The 19,551-nt window shown below is 38.3% G+C and overlaps 1 protein-coding gene across 1 annotated transcript in view; it reads left to right on the plus strand.

Annotated features, from left to right (window-relative positions):
- Positions 1–5,829, plus strand: part of LOC116046951 (transmembrane protein FAM155A) — a 111,927-nt gene extending 106,098 nt beyond the window's left edge. The window contains exon 3 of the mRNA XM_031295425.2: positions 328–5,829. Coding sequence (XP_031151285.1) covers positions 328–629 — 302 coding nt within the window. The 3' untranslated portion in view covers positions 630–5,829. The remainder of the gene's footprint in view (positions 1–327) is intronic.
- The last annotated feature ends 13,722 nt before the right edge of the window (positions 5,830–19,551 follow it).

Consider the following 19,551-nt stretch of genomic DNA (forward strand, 5'->3'; position numbering starts at 1 on the left):
TTTCATTTGCTTGTTTTCTGACATTGCCGTGCACTGAGCTCTCTTGGCCGCGGTGCTTTCAGATGATAATTTCAAGAATGATCAAGTTCATAGTAATTTATAATCACTGAGATCCGTCGTTGTTATTGTCTTTTATGTCTTTTGGTTCTCAAAGCAGTGCTTGTGGGGGAAGCTGGACAAGCAGCAATGCTCTTTTTGTGACAGGAAGCAAGTACAGGATTTATAAAAAAAAATGCTACATGCAGCATCTTTAAGACAACGTGTGCGCTAACTGTTTATATCTCCACCACCACCACCACCCCCCCTTCCCCCCAAAACAACCCCCAGGGCTGCTGGAGGACTATCCATCAGGTGTTGACCCAGATGCAGAGTGCTGTGACGTGCGGTGGGACTTGAAAGTGGACAACCGTTCCCGGGGGACCCTGAAAAGAACTCACCCACCATGCCAGCACCGTACCTCCCTCAGCTCCTCTGCAGCCTGCAGACTGTGTAACAGCCGGCTCAAACTCTGCCTCCTGGTCCTTGTCCTCCTACATACTGTTGCCAGCCTCACTGCATCCCACAATGCAACAGGACTGGGCCTCCCCGCCATTACGCCTCTGGAGGAAAGCCCTGCCAATGAGGAGTGATAGTGCTTGGAGGATGTGAGGTTGTTGGGGTGGGGGACTCCCTCACCATGGCAACCAATGTGGAAAAATACAGCCACAGTTGTGCGAACGGCTGGAGCTGTGTGCCTGTGGACATTCTGCAACGCTTTCTGGCAAATGGAAAATGTAGGACGCTTTAAGACGAAAGACACACAACTCAATCAAAACAAATAAATAAGTAAACAAACAGACATACTAAGGGACTCAACCAGTCCCTTAGATAGGAAGGGGACAATGCCTCAGCCTTTGTTGAGTGGGAAGGTTGGCTTCCCATGGCTGAGTTTCTCTCACTACGCTTTTTTACACTGTGTTCCAATTATTGGTTTCTGTTGCACTGGCTGACTATGGAATAACACAATCATATTCTCTTTCTAATGTTCATCATTTGTGTTTGTTTCTGGTTCTCTCATACAGGAAGAAATGTGTTCTCTAAATAAGACAGACAATGTGTAAAAAAAATTATTAACTGCAAGTTTGTGTGTGTGTGCGATGGTTTGTGTTTCTAGATTTACTGTGTGTGTGGGTTTGCGTGGGCGTGTGTGTGCATGCATGTCTTTACACGTGTGTGAGTGTATGAGAGGGCGAGTGTGTGTTGCTGACATGTACCCTAAAAGTCTAGCTAACAGGCTGTTGCAGCGATGATGTTTTTATGGAGCCCCCCCAAGATGTCACTTACTATAGCTCTGTCATGCTGGTTTGTTGGCCACAATCCCATTCAAACTTGACTGGATTTTGAATGTGGTTTTGATGTCCATAACAATGACTGTGTTTAACAGAGGTTTAAGGTTTTCCTACATTTTGTTTTGTGAGATAATATTTACCTATTAACACAGATCTACACATTTCTGTAAATCAGTTAACAGCTAACACCTGCTAAACTTTGAAACACATCAGGAACAAACAGCATGCATTCTTCCAATATCGCCAACATTGATATCTCAATTTTATTATAACTTGGGACCTCTTTTAATAGTTTTGACTATGATTCATATCACTGAAGTCTGACAGGGGAAATACTTATATGGCAGATAAAATGACGGCTGAGTGTGTGCACACAGTTTTCCTGTGTAATGAAGGATTATTATAATCATTTTGGGTGCACTCACTTTTAGTTTTACGCCAAATACAAAAAAATTATAGCTTGTCTATAATATATGTTTAATATATGTCACCTGACCGCTTGAGTTTCTTGCCCCATTGGAGTTCATTGTAGTGATGTTGGTGTGTTGCCTGATCTCAGCAGTTACTTGGTTAAGTAAAATGTTATCATAATCAATAAAACTGAGGACAAAACCTATAAAAGTAAGATCCAAGCTGTATCAAACCAGAATGATATTCAAGCTTCAGGTTAACACTACCATAGTGCTGAGCCACTTGAACAAAATTTTAATCAAAATAATTTTACATAATAACAAATTGACAGAAATGTAGATAGCTTTTAATTAACATACTGACAAAATTAGGAGGGAATCTTATCATTGGGGTTGGTAATCTTTGGTTCATTACCATTTAATAATTCTAGTTGATGAAATGTTATACCTAAATAACTGTTAGCTATTAAAGTCCAGACAATAACATGAACATTTTGCTATAGATCTTTATTGTTCCCTTTTTAAAGAGTTTAAAGAGTTGTTCAATTACTACACAGCAAACAAAAAAAACACAGATAGGATTTTATCTCATAAAACAAAACATAAAACTGTCAAGCCTGTCTTAACCAAAGATGTTATTTCAGGCATTTTACAAAAACCTTATTCAGATTGTGGTCACTTATCAGCAACATTGCTCAGCAAAGTTAACCAACATCAAGATTATAGCACCGGATCAATATGTAATATTCGCTGTTGTTCCAGACAAAGAAGCTTTTGTTATTTTAGTTTTTAAATTTTAAAGGTACTATCCAGTCAAAATAACAACTAAAAACGAAATGAAACGAAAACTGAAGGTTCCTTGTTCTCTTCTGCCTCAAGATCTTTTCCTTCTCCCTGCTGGTGACCAGCAGTTCAAGTACTAATCATTTTATTATATCATCACTCAAACAAAAACTCAATTTACGAAACAAAACTGACATCTACGTGTATCAGTGGTGTCATTTTAACCTCAGGCCTTTTTATTTATAGGAAACATGATGACTGGATGTTACCTTTAAGGACTTTTTTTTTATAATCAGTCAACTGTAAGTCTCATGCAGTTATTATGAAGATAAAATGTCAAAGTCTCACAAGAAAATGTAATATGCTACTTGCAGTAGCATAAAGGAAAATCCCCAGTCTACTAATACAGTAGATATATTATACTACCCCATTCCCTGGCCATACAGTACGTATAGAATGGCACTCTACATATCATCAACAGACACAATTCCTTCAAAATTGTCAGTTTGTTTCTGTTGAATCCAAATGTGTAATTGATTTTCATGAACTGCATGTGGAGGCTCTTTGCAATGTTATGTCTCTTTTGTTGATTGTCCTCAGCCCCACTCCGCACTCCACATCTGATCCCAAATCAGCTCCTGTAGCATGCCCACTGTCTTCTACTTTTCTCCTCAAAACATCAAACTAATGTCTCATTAAGTAAAGGGCTTATTAAGATACACAGTACAAACATCATCATCAACACAGTCAGACACACTTAACCACATGCACATGCAAATTGTTAGAAGACAAGGGGTAAAACTTGGCTCACTTCCTGTTTCTTTTTAAACTAGTATACCTGCAGTACAGAGGCTTTCCACTGGCTGTTGCCGGAGAGCAGGAACAGAAACAAATCCAGAGAGAGGAGCATGTCACTGTTTGAGTTAGCACTAATGGCATAACCTGATAATCGTCCAAGTCAGCTGACACTTGGAATGTCACAGGAATGGTATGACCTCAAGGGCTGACTTCTTCTTTAGTTTCTCGATTTTGTTTTGTCTCTTCGATGAACAAGGCTGTGAGATCAGGTATTTAAAGATAAAAAAAAATATGTTGTTGAATGCATTCTTTTCCACTCTCTGATTTCTTAAATGAGATGTCCAATCTGATGTCAAGAATTTTATTATACAGCTTATATGAGGATTTAAAATACATCATTATTCATATATAACCAGTATATTGGCTTATTTTGACATAAATTCAGTTTAGACCCTGCTCCCCCCCCTAGACATTACCATTACTGCTTGCATGAAATACATAAAAAAAACTCATTGTCATTCAGAACAGCACACCCATGCCCATCTTGGATGGCCGCAGTCAGTGACAGAAAAATGCTGCTATTCTATCGGTTACCAGTAGATGGAGATATTTTTATTCTTTTATATTGCTGCTGCTAAAGACCTATCACACAAAGACTGTCATCACACAAGGACTGTCATACACAGGAATCAGGAAGGCCGAGCTCTGGAGGAAAAAGTGATGTGTGTGTGTGTGTGTGTGTGTGTGTGTGTGTGTGTGTGTGTGTGTGTGTGTGTGTGTGTGTGTGTGTGTGTGTGTGTGTGTGTGTGTGTGTGTGTGTGTGTGTGCGCATATACAGAAAGGGCCTGCAGGACAGGTGTGGCAAACCAGCATTGTCTTTAGACCCACAGGGACCTGCTACATTAGTTGTCTCATTCACTGCAGCCCTAAAGCTGCATGGACTGTAGTATGAAACCATTGTACTGTACAATATGTAATAACTGCGTCAATGCCCCAAAGACCCAAAACAGACTAGGGTAGGGGTAGATCTATTTTTTCCCCTCCACTTGCCTAATAGAAGAACACCCAACCTTGGTCTGAACTGAGAAATGAGTGCAGAGAAGGGCAGGGGAATGAAGTGGACAATGACCTTAAACTGGTGCCAAAGCATACCTTATATTCAGTAAAATATAAAGCCAATTCCAATCTGACATCACACGCTGCTTTTCATGATCAAACATAATGGACAACAGGAGGAAAACAGGGTGTGTCAGAGAAATGTGCCATGTTAGCAATCGACAGATTGCATCTCATAAGCTTCACACAACCCAAACAGATGTACAGTAAGGGATCTCTTCAAGACATACATGTGATTTCATTCTGCCTACCATGTCAGCAGTTCATGCTGTGATGTAACAGCCATCACAAACCAACTGATGGACATGTATTCATACAATAAACCATGTCTGCTTTACATGCAGAAATGCATCCTCACGCTGGTTGCATGGCTGGGAATGCTGTGCATATGTGTTGGCTTTCATGCCACTTCAGATATCTTAGCACCGAGGATGAACCTTGTGTGCAAGGTTTCTTCCACACATTAATAGAATTAGATTTGACTGATGTAAATCTCTGATTTGACTTCAGTTGGTAATGCAGGCATGCACGCAACAGTTACATCATTTTATCTGTTGTCCGTTTTGGTTTGTCACTTTTTACTGCATTATACTGAGAAGAAATTGTCTAGCGTCCTATAGATTCAGACTAGATCCCTGACAATGGTCTGTAGCAGTCGTAGGGTATGGTCTGTCATTTTCCATAACACCAACCTACAAAAATAAATTTTGTGTTTTTCCCCTGCACATATAGACTATGTATGCCTAACCCCCATGTGCACTCACCACCAAATGGTATGTACACAAATATTGCCCTCTTTCACTCTCTCTCAGCCTCTCTCTGTTTTCCCAATAGTTCCGTTCTCTATCCTGTGGATCTATGCAGAAGCCCATTCCTTTTTTGGTTGTAAATATGTTCCCTAGTATGCTGAACAATGTATGTCTTTGCGTCCAGGTTTTCTTGTGTATTTTAAGTTGATGTCATGCTGTTACTTTCTTCTTCTTCTAATTCTTTTTTTTATTTTGAGCGTCTGAAATCATTGATGTTAAAAGAGAATGTGGTGAGGTTTAACCTATAGACTCGTCCTCAGCTTCGCAACCTTATTGTGAAAGGTTGTGGTTCTGTGTGTGTGAAAGCGAAAGATTTATGATTATAGAAATGAAAAAGGTTCAAAGTCATATAGAAGTATCATTGCGATTATGATTATTATGATTACTATTATACTACCAGTATATTGTAATATTATAGATGCTTTAGTTCAAGTAACTTCTTTAATTTTTTTACAAACAACTTTGATGAAATGATTTATAAAAACAGTCTCACAAGTCATGATCTTTTCAAAAAGTATGAAAACTACTGCTACAATGATTAAAATTGTGTTCTGATGAAAAATAAATACAGACATATAATCTGTTCCTCTGTTGTGTTTTTGTATGATGTGAAATTTTTCCAATTCAGATGCAAAAACAGTGTTGAAAGTTTTTGTATTTTTATGTCACAGGCTTTAATAAACGAATAATGGAAGGGGGCAACATTTGTGCCTCCAAGATATGGTTGAACTAGGGTGCAAAAGACCAGGGCGAGCCTCCAAACAATTGTTACCATTGTCTGAATCTGCAATTTTCTCAACCTCTTAACAACCCACGCGATGATGACACAAAGAGCAATCATATGACATATTTTCTACAGAGGTGCTGGTGCTGACAACAGCTAATGATCATTGATGATGCTGGTGGACAACAATGATGTCACGTTCAGTAAAGGTAATGTATGTTGTCAGCTGCCTGAGCACAAGAGGACAAGAAAAAAAAACTTTTATAAAAAATCACCTGTCAGTATTTAACTATGAAATAAAGAAATAGTTCACCTTTTACTGTTGAATCATTATATTATTTATACTCTATTTGACTTTAAAGTTATGATTTAATGAACATTTTATTCACTTTTAGATCACTATTTATTATGATATGCCATAAAATCCTTAACAAATCCCCCTACATTTGTTGTATCCATCCATGTACAAGAGAAGGGCTGTAGCACATTCACAGCATGCAGTTCCACTTAAAACCATGAGACAGCAGTATCAGCATTTTAGAAGGAGTGTGTACTGGCATAAATCCAAGAGTACAAAAATAGACCATGAAAAAAATGTAGAAAGCATAACCACAGGGATCATGAATGAATGCCATATAGGCATTTATTGATTCCATTTTGTGCTGAACTTGGTGCATCTTCACATAAACAGAGGGATTAGTTTATACAATATCCACTGGGTGTCTATTAAGTATTTACTTCATTAAATATATACCACAAACTTAAAGTACACACCTTCACTCTGAGCTGAGTTAAGCCATAGGACTGCATATATCTTCCAATCACACATTATGAAACTGCTGACTGAGACCTGCTGAGACCAGTCGGGTCACCCACCTTTTAAAATGTAATATCACTGCACATGCATTTCTTCAGCTATTTAACGAGCATACAGACAGGCTCAAAACACAGTGCTATTGTAATGGTGGATTACAAAACTGAGGAACAATACCAAATTGCATATATTCCACTCTGAGCCAGTTGCCCTTCCACTTCGGATTAAAGCCCTCATTTCTATTTCAGCTTGTCGGGGGCGATGAGCTCATCCGCCTAATCCTCAAGTAGCCCGCCAATAGTCGGCATCTAATATTCCGCCTGACATTCAGCCTACAGGCTTTGTGAGTGTGTATGTGTGTGCTATTGAAAGGCCATGTATTTTTTTTCTAGGAAAATTTATTGTTACAGTATTGGCATGGCTACTGATAGAGTAGTAGTAGAATAAAGAGCAATAGGTCATTGATGCTGATTTTGAAATCAACAACAATCCTTTAGTATAATATTTCATGTCAGGAGATCTTGGATGTAGAAGCCAACTCTGTGCTGCCATACACCCACCAACAGAGGTCAGTACTATGCAGGCATTAAAGGAAATATAACATCACTTAGAGATTTACATTGTTCTCAGTTATTAGAGGGAAAAAATGCTTTTTTCCAGGCAACATGGCCCTAGGAAACAACAATTAATTTCAATTGCTTTTGAAAACAGAAATCCTGTACATGTATGTTTTGCTTTAAATCCCAAACAATCCTTAAATCAAAAGGCAAAAACTGGGCTGAATGGCAGGACAGAAGCACTGAGCCACGCTGAGCTTGGCTGAAAGAAAACCTGTTTTTTTTCCCTGTTTACACCAGCCTGCATGCTGCTGATTGGTTCTTAGCTAATCCTTAGGAACCACCAATTGTCAGTTCTGCTGGGTGATTTAAGTGTAAGTTAAGGAATAACAAGACTGAAACATTAATAAACATTTAACACAAGCTTCAAATCACTCTTTCACCATACTACTTTGGCATAAATTACTTACTTTGTCTCTCATTGAGGTGTTGCTACTTGTATAGGCTTGTGGGAAGAGTTGAGAAAAGCCTGGTTTATTATTTCACAAAGTTGAAGCTTATGTAACGGTCCCCTGTAACCGTTTTTTGCACTTGTTTTTGCAGCAGAGTGTGTATACTGTGTGAGTTCAGGTTTTATAACAAGAGGAAGGGGAGGAAAGCAACATTAGGACTACAGGGATTTAAGAAGATGATCTGCCTCAGTAGAAATCTAAACACATCAGACACAGCAGTGTCATTATACACATCATTGCTGACATGTGTTGTGGTCAATGCTGACATCAGTTGTGGTCACTGTTAAGGGCTTAATGGATGAGGCATAATTAAACAGATGCTTAGTTAATTAGATGAGCAGAGTTGGGCACTGGGTTATAAATGTTGCTTACGGCAGCTTGAGTGGCATATTCTTATTGTCCTTCAGTTACTGATGAAGTGCATCCAATCTGTAGGTCTCCATGGATTAAGGAAGGATAGGGATACCACCACTGACATTAAAAGAAGCTACCTTGCATCCTTGCCATTAAATTCACCAGTCCATTGTTTCTGTGAGCTGTAGGCTTTTACATAATACAATTAAATGACTTCTTTTGATACATAGGCACCAGGGAATGCAGCATACAGTTCTTCTAATGGCTATATTGTGCAATGCACCCCTGACACCTCAGTGAGTCTTGGGACAGAGAATGGGAGAAAGGGTACATAAAAATGCAGTTGGGATGAAAATACTGCAAACATATACAGTCCAAATCATTCAAATCTAGAGTGGATTATATATGGTTGTCAGGCAGAAGCACTCTCTCCAGCATGCATCTCTCTCTATCAGTTGAACATATCCTGTGTAGCTACCTCACTCCTCACATGTGCCTACTGTATTTCACTCAATTTACAGTAAATCCTTTAGCATGTGAGAAGAAATAATTACAAGAAACCATTTAGAGCTTTTAGAGCTGACTCTCCTTACCACATATTAGTTATCGCTCTTTCCCTGTCATTATCTGTCTCCATCTGGACCCATGAATGCATGCATGTATACCTAGGATCTGTGTAAGCACAACCAGTCATTCACATTGAAACACACAGCTTAGGGTGCCTTCACAACGGTTTTACTTCATGGTACAAACCAGGCAATACTAATGGCAAGGAAATACATAGAATGAGGTTTTGTAAGTGGATCTGTGTTCCAAGAATGACGTTTGGCCAACAGGCTTACACAGCTGGATTCCATGACCTACCTCAGCAGAGGTAACTAACTGTCACTGTGATAACTTTCCCCAGTTGTAAAATCCTACACATTTCTGAATGCTGTACTCCAACTACACTTCCTGGATCATATTTCTTTGTATTGCCATTACCTGTGCCTGAAGCAATGCCCACACCAACACAGCTCCTTGTGTATGCTTTTTTTTTTTAAATGTTTTCAGTCCGATCCATATGGGTCTCCCTGCTAGCCAGATATGATGCAGCCTCTTTGATTAGTAGTGAAACATTCTACAACAAACAAATTCTACAACAGTTTAGTGGATAAGTCCAACTTGACATTATCAAATTATAAACTGAGGAAATGAGCTCTTTTGTGTGTTTTGCATTTTTGGCAAAGCTACCAGAAATAAAGCATGCAGTTAACAGCAAGGACGGGGAAGGCACAGCTCAAAACACAATAAAACACACTGCTGCTCCAAAATAACTTGGCTGAACTCCTTCAACAAAGACGTACCCAATGCTCAACAGCTACTTAATGCACTCAGAAGGTCTAGTAGAACACACTATGTGGCACACAACCATTTGTTTCTTTGTGCCGTTTATTATAGTATAGCTTGTTCAGGATTCAAGCAAGGTATGCTGATATTTACAGGCAATTAAATGAATGTAACAATTTTCTCTTTACAGTTCTTGTTTCCCATTACTACTGCACATATAATGGGAACACAGCATCATATTGAGAAATATGCTTATTTCCTGTCTTACAGCTTTGTGATTAATTTTATGTACAGAGATCCAGGATGTGCAAACAAAGCTTAGCAAAATACTGGAAACAGGAGGCAACAGTTATCCTAGATGTGTCAAAGATACCTTGCATTTCATCAGTGCATTTGCACAAATTCTCCTTGTTCACATCTCACATCTGCCACAAACACTTAAAAAACATTAAAAGCCAGGTTCTTTTCATCGGGAGGAGAGCAGTAAAAAAAACAGCAATGTTGAAAAGGGAATTGGAGTCAAACTGATAAGGAATAACAATGTTTATTTTTAAAACTAGGCTAAAAAAATATTAAAAAGAGTGTATTACTCAACTACCAGTCCAAAGCACAGCTAAAACATATATCTATATCTATTAAAATAATGCAAAGTAAAAACGACTAAAACAAGGGGTCCGTGCTTCCTCTGCCCAGGAACCTCGCTCCTCTTCTCCGGGCAAGCCTGCAAAGGAAAAACTCAGGGCCAGTCAACTGTCCTTTTTAACATAGGCCTACACTCAGCATACATAGCCTGTAGCTACACAGCACAAACGGTCTTACGCGGAAGGAAGAGGTTTTATTTTCTCTCCATTATCTCGTTTTTTTGGCGTTGTTTCACAGTGCCTTCTGTCGGTACTGCTGCTGCTGCTGTCTATGCTGTGTCTGCTGCTTGTGTCTCTCTGCTTTGTATTCCTCGCACTCTCTCTGTCCAGTCACACACACACACTGGATGACGCTGGCCTGAGAGGGGACGGTTCTGCTAGCGGGAACTGGGGAGCGTTGCACAGCCTGCGGTCTCCAGGGTGTGGTCCCAACTGAGCCTCACTCCCCCCCCTTCCCCGTGGAATCTACCACAATTGCCTCACTTGACCTGCTCACATACAGTATACCCTACATAAGGAGATCAGGGGTAAGGTATTCAGAAATTGGAAATGTGTACATATGTTTATAACCCAGTGGTAAACTTGGGTATTATAGCGTAATGGGAATGGGGTGGGTTATGATTAATCTCTCTTACACTCAAAAAACGAGTCTCATGATTATAAAAAAAAAAAAAAAAAAAAAAAAAAAAGTAAACGCTTATTTACTTTAAATAATTAATAGAGGACACCTGATTGCTAAACAAGGAAATATTAATGTATTTTACATAATTAAGAGGGGTTCAATATTTGTGATTAAGACTAACGTTTAAAGTTTATATTATCTAGCTAAATATTTCCAGAGGTTCTATGCAGTTAGCCTTTTTATTACTTTATTCTTACTGTTTTTATGTTACTATATTTTATTGGTCATTTGGGCATTCACGCTGTATAGTCAATAGTGATTGGCTTCAGGTATAAAAACGTGGATATACACGTGACCGGATAAGATACATGGGAGGGAGTGCTGGAGAGGAGCATCTCGCTGCAGTCTGTGGGAAGGCGGGGCTTGACATCAAGCCCCGCCCACATCCAAGTCAGTCATATTTTCTTTTCTTTTTTTTTTTCTTTTTTTTTTTTTTACCTACGTCGTCTCCCCATGACTGCCTTCCCGCAGACTGCAGCGAGATATACTTGGTGCTGGAGGTTTTTGGTTTCGGGTTGTTTTTTTTTTTCTCTCTCCTCGCTGGATCCGGGTGGAGCACGGGACGCTGGTGCGTTGAGGAAAAAACAAAAATCGCTAGAAAGAGCGAGAAAAGCCGATGAAACTGAGCGGGAAGCTCGGAGGAGAGGACTGCGGACTGAGGATGGTGGTGAGTCGAGAGACTGAGTAAAACGAAGCCGGAGACCTGTCTGACGGAGCGGAAGAGAAGGAGCGGAGGCCGTGACCGGAAGAAGCCGAGATAGCTAGCCAGTGTGGGCGTATGCTGGGCGGAACTGTCGGTTAATCACACCGCACCTGAGGATCCGGACTAAAACTTCTACGCTCTCAATTTTTTGCAAGTGTCTGTTCAGCGCACTCAATGTTTTGCAAGACCAAACAGGCCTGCAACGTGTTTTTTTTTCTGCGGTCAAATCGTCACCGTGAGTAAACTGGAACGTATGTGAATGTGTGTGTGATTGGGCCCATCACTGCATTTTCTAAGACTTGTTTCAGGACACTTTGCTGGGTTTTTTTTGTTTATTGTTAGAGTTCTCTGTGTATTCTCGATTGTAAAGAAAGGGCTAAGGGAGGGGAACTTTTAGCCCATTTATTCTGGGGTAACAATTGTGATTGACACTATTGGGGTTCCCAGCTAAAATAAAAAAAAAACAACTATTATTTAGGTGTTGGGGAAATCTTTTGGTTATTCACTTTTGTATTTTGGTTAATATTGCTTTTGGGGAAAGTTTTTGTATTCTATTTGCCAAATTCTTGTATTCAAATAAACTAGGGCGTTACCCTATGTTATTCTATTTTCTTTGCTAGAACGAAAACCATCTCTGGGTCTCATTATTTTCAACTATCTTATTGTTAAAAGGTTTTACCACTCATTAGTAACTTATTAGGTGCACCTTCGTGGTATCCACCTGAACTACACTGAACCCAAGCACCCCCATTCTCACGTAAGTGACTCACAGAGTGGTAGTACGGGTGCTACATGTTTTATGCGAGTGCCTCATCATACATTTTCCTGCAAATATCAAAATGAGGATTGTGTACAAATGTACGCAAAAAAAACCCTAATGGGATCCATATATGGGATTTCTGTCACCAGCACACACAAACACACACACACACACACACACACACACACACACACACATTCCCATCCATATCCATTTCCATCATATCATCACCATAGCAGCACTTCAAAGAGCTGATCTGAACCTCTAATGTGCCATAGAGTCTTCTTGAAGATGTGGTCACATTGACACATTGTGAACATATTAAGTATATATTCACATTTTTTAGTTTCAGATCTGATATCTTACTTATTTTGGACCAGAGACAAGACTGTGTAAACAAGTAAATGGGCACTGTTTCCAGATCATGTGCTTAATGTTACCCTGTTTCTATGCACTGCAACTCTGAAGTGAGATTAGGTCTCAAAAAATGGATGGGTAGATGGATAATTAATGGAGAAATTAGCTCTGATAATTATTTAATGCATCTGAGAATATGCATTTCAACGCTGTATGGTGTTTTAAGCCTCCAACATCGCCTTCCAGGCAGCTAACCCTAACCTTACCCTAAACATAACCATTGCCTGGAAGGCGACGTTGGGGGCTTAAAACACCAAACACCCATTCCAACACAGTGTCAACCAATAGTACAGAAACTGCACTCCTCTATGTATTTCCAATAGAAATCTCTTTCTGTTATACTTACATTTTTAGCTATGCAGAGCTGAGTGTTCATGCTATCCTTACAAAAGTTTGCATATCATTGTGGCATAATGGAGAGTAGGCGCCACATGCCATTACATTCTTCTCCCCAATAAGATTGTGTGCCTCCTGAGAGCCAAAATCTTCAAAGCTTGGATAAGAAGTTTTCTCCAATTACCGTGATGTTATAGATCCCCCTAATTCAATCCCTCATTTTCTTACTCTCTGTAACTTTTGGGTCACAAATGAACAAAGAAATCACAGAGCGAGACCACTGAATCAAATTTTGTTGTGCTCTTCGAAGTATCTCTTTACTTTTTCTTGCTACAGTGCTCGTCAATAAACAAAATGTTTTTCCATCAACGTCCAGTTCATTTTGTGATTACTGTTACAGTTTAGCCAGTCTGCAAGCTATATCTTGCAAGTATCTTGAGGCCACGAGTTACTATCTTGAGGCCACGAGATAGTTATAATTAATTTTTTTGACAAAGTGGGACCAGGGGGGCTCTGTAAATATCCAAAGATATTTCCAAAAAATTTGGAAACCCTTTCAGTTGTTGAAATGGACACAAAAGAGTATCCAGAGTTGTAAATAACAGAATAAACCACTGTGGAGTGTTTTTTTTTTTCTTTTACATCCAAGCTTGACAGTTTGTATTTCATTATAGTGCCTAATAATAATAATAAGAAAAAAAATTATTTTAAGCCCCTTTTACGTAACTCAAAACACTTAATATACAGAAAAACAAGCAACAAACCTACTAGCAACACCCATACCAAGGGACTTCCTTGGGTGTTTTTATAATGCAGTGCTATTTATGGTCTAAAAGATGCCTTATTTCTCATGTTGTTGAATGCATCACTGGGCTAGTTGGTCTTCACTACGGCCTTGATATTGACATGCTGGTAGTTTCTTAAATTATTATTATTATTTTACACCTACTCAATACATGCTATTCATTAATTGCATATAGCTTGATTATATGCCTGGTGTTTATTTGACAAGCCACAGGTCTCATACTGTGTAGGCTATACACTGTGTCTGCAGGAACACACCTAAGGGGCAGCTGCCTCACAAGTAATCAGCTCCTGTGGCCTCAGGGGAACTGGTGCTCACAATGAATCACATATTGTAAATAACATACCACACCAATTGTGTAAGTAACCATCATAATAGGAAATGAAACAATCGCTCATGAATCGAATGGTTGCTCCAACATGAACGTTTATAATGATGGTGTCATATGACTTCCTTTCAGCATAACCATCCCCACCAAAAAAACAACTCACACATACACACACAAAGTTATGCACTTTCCATACTTCACACAGTTGATAACAGGATACTAACCTAATCATGGGAGTGGCACGACTGATTCTGATTAACTCATTAGCAAAGGTTGAATCTTCACCTTAAATTGAGTCATGGACGGTATGTAGGAAAGAAGGAGCGTGACATAGAATATTGGGTAGAGCAAAGCAAAGCTAGAAATTTCCGTATATACATCCAAAGTACTCTGGATATTTCCATGATGTCTGCCCTCTGTATAGGGTGTAATCGATGAAGATATTGAATGATAATGGAGCTTGAAAAATATTGCAAGTATTAAATATGATACTGTTCATAAAAGGGTAGGGCTGTGCTACTTTTGATAATGTCAACATATCTAACTTGTATTAGCTCATTACCATGCTACATAAGTCAAAGCTAAAGCATAGGTAGTTATGTTTATTTGTGCCAGAAAAAGAAGCCCCATGCAGTCATTTATTTTATTGGGCACCACACAGTCTTGACACGGCTCAAATCATGCTGATGAAACAATATTACGGCCCATGTTATTGAACAATATCTTCAAAAAGGTTAAACAAAGTAATACACAACCCTGGTTTGTTGTAGGCAACACAACATAAACCCCAATGTAGAAATGAAAAAGTTGAAAAAAACATGTTCTGCATGCCAGAACAGTTAACAAGGAGTGTGAAGGCATGCTGCAACATGCAACCACTGATGTATATCACCCATCCTCATCCAGATATCATTTTAAAGATTTAAAGGTTACCTTTTTTTTTAAATTATGCATCCTCTTTCCTCATTATGTATGTAGGTGCAGTGAGCAAGACAAATGGTGGCCTTCAAAAGTTCTTACTGGAAACAAATATGAAACTGTGAAAACCATATTGGATAATACAACAACTAATTTAATGATAATGATGGTAAATTAGAAAAACTACAAATTCAGAAACAGTATAGACCAACTGTCAAATTAATCACTCATGCTAGGAAAAAACTAATTACCACAAATAAGAAAGAACATTAAGTACAAGACTAGAATACTAATGAGGAAGAAAGGAGAGATTACTGGTTGCTCTGTATACTCAAACGTAGATCAAACAAGTGTCTGGTGCTCTTGGGAAACGGGTAATCAAACAGGATAAACAGGAAGGCAATCCAGGCACTCCAAAATGATATGGCAAAGCTACAGTGGTTGAAACATGTTGGCTTTTTTAATAATATAGCCTCTATAATAAAGGCTTTTCTTTGTCCTTTCTTGTTATCATTTTTGAGGACCTTGATTGCCTTCCTGTTTATCCTACTAGAATACTAATGTTGTATATTTATTATTAATAACTAATCTAGTCAACATAATAGTCCACATGAGTAAAAGAAAAAAGGGCAAAATAACTACCTAAAATGTATGCATTAGCAACCTCTTTTTTTAATCAGACAGAGCTAGTACTGTATACAGGCTAGCTTAGTTATCACAGAATCACAGAAACACTAATATCTAATATGACATACAGTTACAAAATAGCTACAATAAATTGAGCAATTATAAATAATGTTGGATAAAAGATGCTTGTAAACTGGTCACAGATCTGACAAAATGGAGGATTAACAACATTTCTGTTGAACTTCTATGGAAACAGTAGTGCCAGTAGTGGTTGCTACTAACAACGGAATGTTTAACTGAAACTGCTGCTTGCAGAATAACGCCTAGACACACAAATCAAATGACATTACACAGAGAGATACATAACTGTAAACCTAGTTATTCTGCGTCACTTGTTTCCCTGGAGTCAAGTGGAATAGTAGTGTTTTCTTAATGCAAAGGAAATCTAATACAAAGCAGAGGATGTCCTGAATTCATGAGCATAAACAAAGCCCTTATTTTTGGTTCAATCAGCTTGATAGGTTTTTTTGTTTGTCTTCCTATATCACCTTGGCGTGTAGCAATGGTTGGTATTTGTCTGCTCCTTTGATGTTGTTATTTTGCTGTTTTTTTTTCAAAGTTAGACTGCCAATATCCTTTATATATTTGATCCTTTTTATCAGTAAGCCAAAATTTGGGCTCATCTTGGATGCGCTTAGTAGAATATGTATGTATAACTCTGGCAAAAGGGACAATATTTTTTCATTGATTACATGCAGTAGGCTCTGCACACAGGTGCTGTAAAATGCTGCTGAACATCAGCAGGCCCCAACAAAATCAGCAAGGCAAGAGTCCATAATGTACTATTCTATATATGTGTAATATACCTTTAAACCATATATATATATATATATATATATATATATATATATATATATATATATATATATATATATATATATATATATATATATATATATAGTTTGTATAATTGTCTTGAAATGTTGGCAATAGTGCAATAGTGGCTGCATTCCGTCTTTATATTTTACAATTGTTAACTTGTTTGTATTTGTAACTCTTCACAAACACAGACAGTCCAAATTAATTACAAAGTGGAAAAAAATTAGAGAACATTTTGGCAGCAAACACATGACCGCTGAACCTACAATGTAGTTCCTCCTCAGAACCAATTGATTTTAAAGGATGATTGAATATGAACAGATGTTTGCTTAGTGGTGTAAAAATATAAACTGATGTTATGAAATACTTCTAAGCGGCTTGGTGAGTAAAAATAGCAACGTGTGTTTGTGTTTGCTTTGAACCCTACTGTGCTCAAAGTGCAGTGCTCCCCATCTCACACCTTCTAAATATCAGTCCTGGTACAGTTTTGCTCTCTCCTCACTGTTTACATTTGCAGCAAAAGGGCTTTCTCACATTTTATCAAACATTCAGTTCATTACTCCAATGCTAGAATTTAGGTTTTTGTTTGATTCATAGATCACCTGCATTATAATCTGCCTGCTGTTAAAATGGTGCCAGTATATGTTTAAAGAACATTACACTAGAAACTATTTAATCAAAACAACCTACCTAAATATTTTAGCCTAACAGTTTTAGGTATTTAATCACCTTTTCTTTAAAGCAAAAAAGAAAGAGCACAGAAATAATCTAAATGAATTTTATTTACTGTACATCTGTAGTAACCGTACCGATTGCATTTATTTTCCAGTCAGTTAAATCTAATCAATGCAGATCCGAAATCCAAGTGTTAAGGTTTTTCGCATTTATTTAAAACAGGGACAATGTACAATATACATTAACCTTAGACAGGAGAGATGCATTTTACCAGGTTGTAGCACTTGTGCTAATTTCCTGTAGTCCCTGGGCAGGCTGATGTCAAATAAATTTAATAACACATTTATCCCAAAACCAAAATTAACATGATCATACCCTTCATTCATTTACAGATATGCTCCCCCATACACATCAGTTACGTTAAGTTGACTTTGCGTCATCCCTGGCTGATAAATGTCTCTTCTGCTTCTGAGAATCTAATTTCTTTGGCATAATAGGATAATTAGCTCTTGCTCTCTTTCTCACTTGTGTATTATGAATAGATGTGCTTGTTTATTTTCTGCTTTTCAGTCTGAGTCAGTCCTTCGCTTTCTGATGGAACTTCCACTTTATGGGTGTATGGGCACACACACGTATAGTATATCAATACACTGTGTGATGTGTATGATTGGGAATGCAATGCAAACACAGTGAGTAAAGCCTCCTGGACGTGTTCCTATTTCTTCTGCTTGCTGTATTGAGCCACCAGTTAAGCCCTGCCAGATCAGTGAGTCAACAGAGGATTCCAGTTAGTTAAGCTGCTGTGGGTGGACACTAAACTGCCAAGGCTGAGCATTGTCTGTGTCATGCACTTTTCCACCCAGAAGTGGAAACTTTATTACTTGTCCAGTCCTTATTATGCAAAATCTGCAGTGTTACCTTTCCATCAGAGAGGCCGATGAGAGGTCCCAAGGCCAGGCTGTTATGTGTTGGGTGGTCGACAGAAGGCAGAGGCTATGTTACTGTCAGTCTCCACGGAAGGTGTCCAGATCCCCTAGGACACCTCTAATATTCATGTCCTTGAAAACTCCATCTACCATTTTTTAAATCCATCCATCATCTGTAACCGATAAGCCTATTCAGGGTTGCGAGGGGGCTGGAGTTGATCCCAGATGATATTAGCAAGAGATGGGTTACACCCTGGACAGGTTGCCAGTCTATTACAGGGCTTACACATACAGACAACCATTCTACCACCACGCTGACACAGGGAGACGATGCAGATTCAATAATGATATGATGATGATTTAGCAGTCAATAAAAAATACAAGGACTTCCCCAAAAAATAAAAGAAATTATGCAGGAACACAGAAAACTAGGAAAATGTGTTCAGCTCACAGGATCAAGTAATACTTTTATCCCAAGCACAAATACCTACTTTTTGTGATATCACTATTACAAACAATACAAAACACTAAACAATAAAACAATGATGTGAAATGGAACCAAGAAGAATTCCAGAAAATGTTAACCCTAACATACAACTAGGCAATGCTAAGCTTAACCAAAATATACACAAAGCAAAAGAAATAAAGCATGCTTAAGTACATTTAAACAAAGCAATATTTGCATTGATATACTCCATTTGCCTCTGTTAATGTGTGGCCAAATATTAAATAAAAAATGATTTAAAACTAAAGTGCATGGAAAACATGAACAAAAGGGCATTGCATGTTTCTTATTTGCTGTTTAATGCAAGCTGAGGGTCATAGAGATAGCTGAAGGCGTCACCAGGCTACTTTTCAGTGGCCTGGTCTACTTGTACTGTATGCAGGTAGTCAGTGGAAAAGCAGATAACACAACTGTCTTTGAAATGTAATAGTCAATAGAATTAATCCTCTGGAGACCTTAAATATCTTAACCAAATGTCATGGCAATGTATGAAAACAGTTCAAGATGTTTCCCAAAAAATCTAAAATGTCAGCCTCTCTACATTTGTATCACATTTTCATTCAAATATTGCTAAAACCAGATTGGTTGCCAGAAATGTGTGATGTCACCAACTGATGCCTTCCTACATCAAACCAGTGAGAAAACAAAACTATAGAAAGTTGGTAGACAATTGTGTGTACATGTTGGACCCCATCATTCACAGGAAGCTGATTGAGAAAATGTGTTTTCAGGGCCTTTAAAGTAATCTGGGTGTAATGAAGGTCCTCTTCATCACTAATATTTTGCAGCATTAGTAGACTGTAGCTCATATTACA

Source organism: Sander lucioperca, chromosome 8 (assembly GCF_008315115.2).
Source record: "Sander lucioperca isolate FBNREF2018 chromosome 8, SLUC_FBN_1.2, whole genome shotgun sequence".
Taxonomy (NCBI): Eukaryota; Metazoa; Chordata; class Actinopteri; order Perciformes; family Percidae; genus Sander; species Sander lucioperca.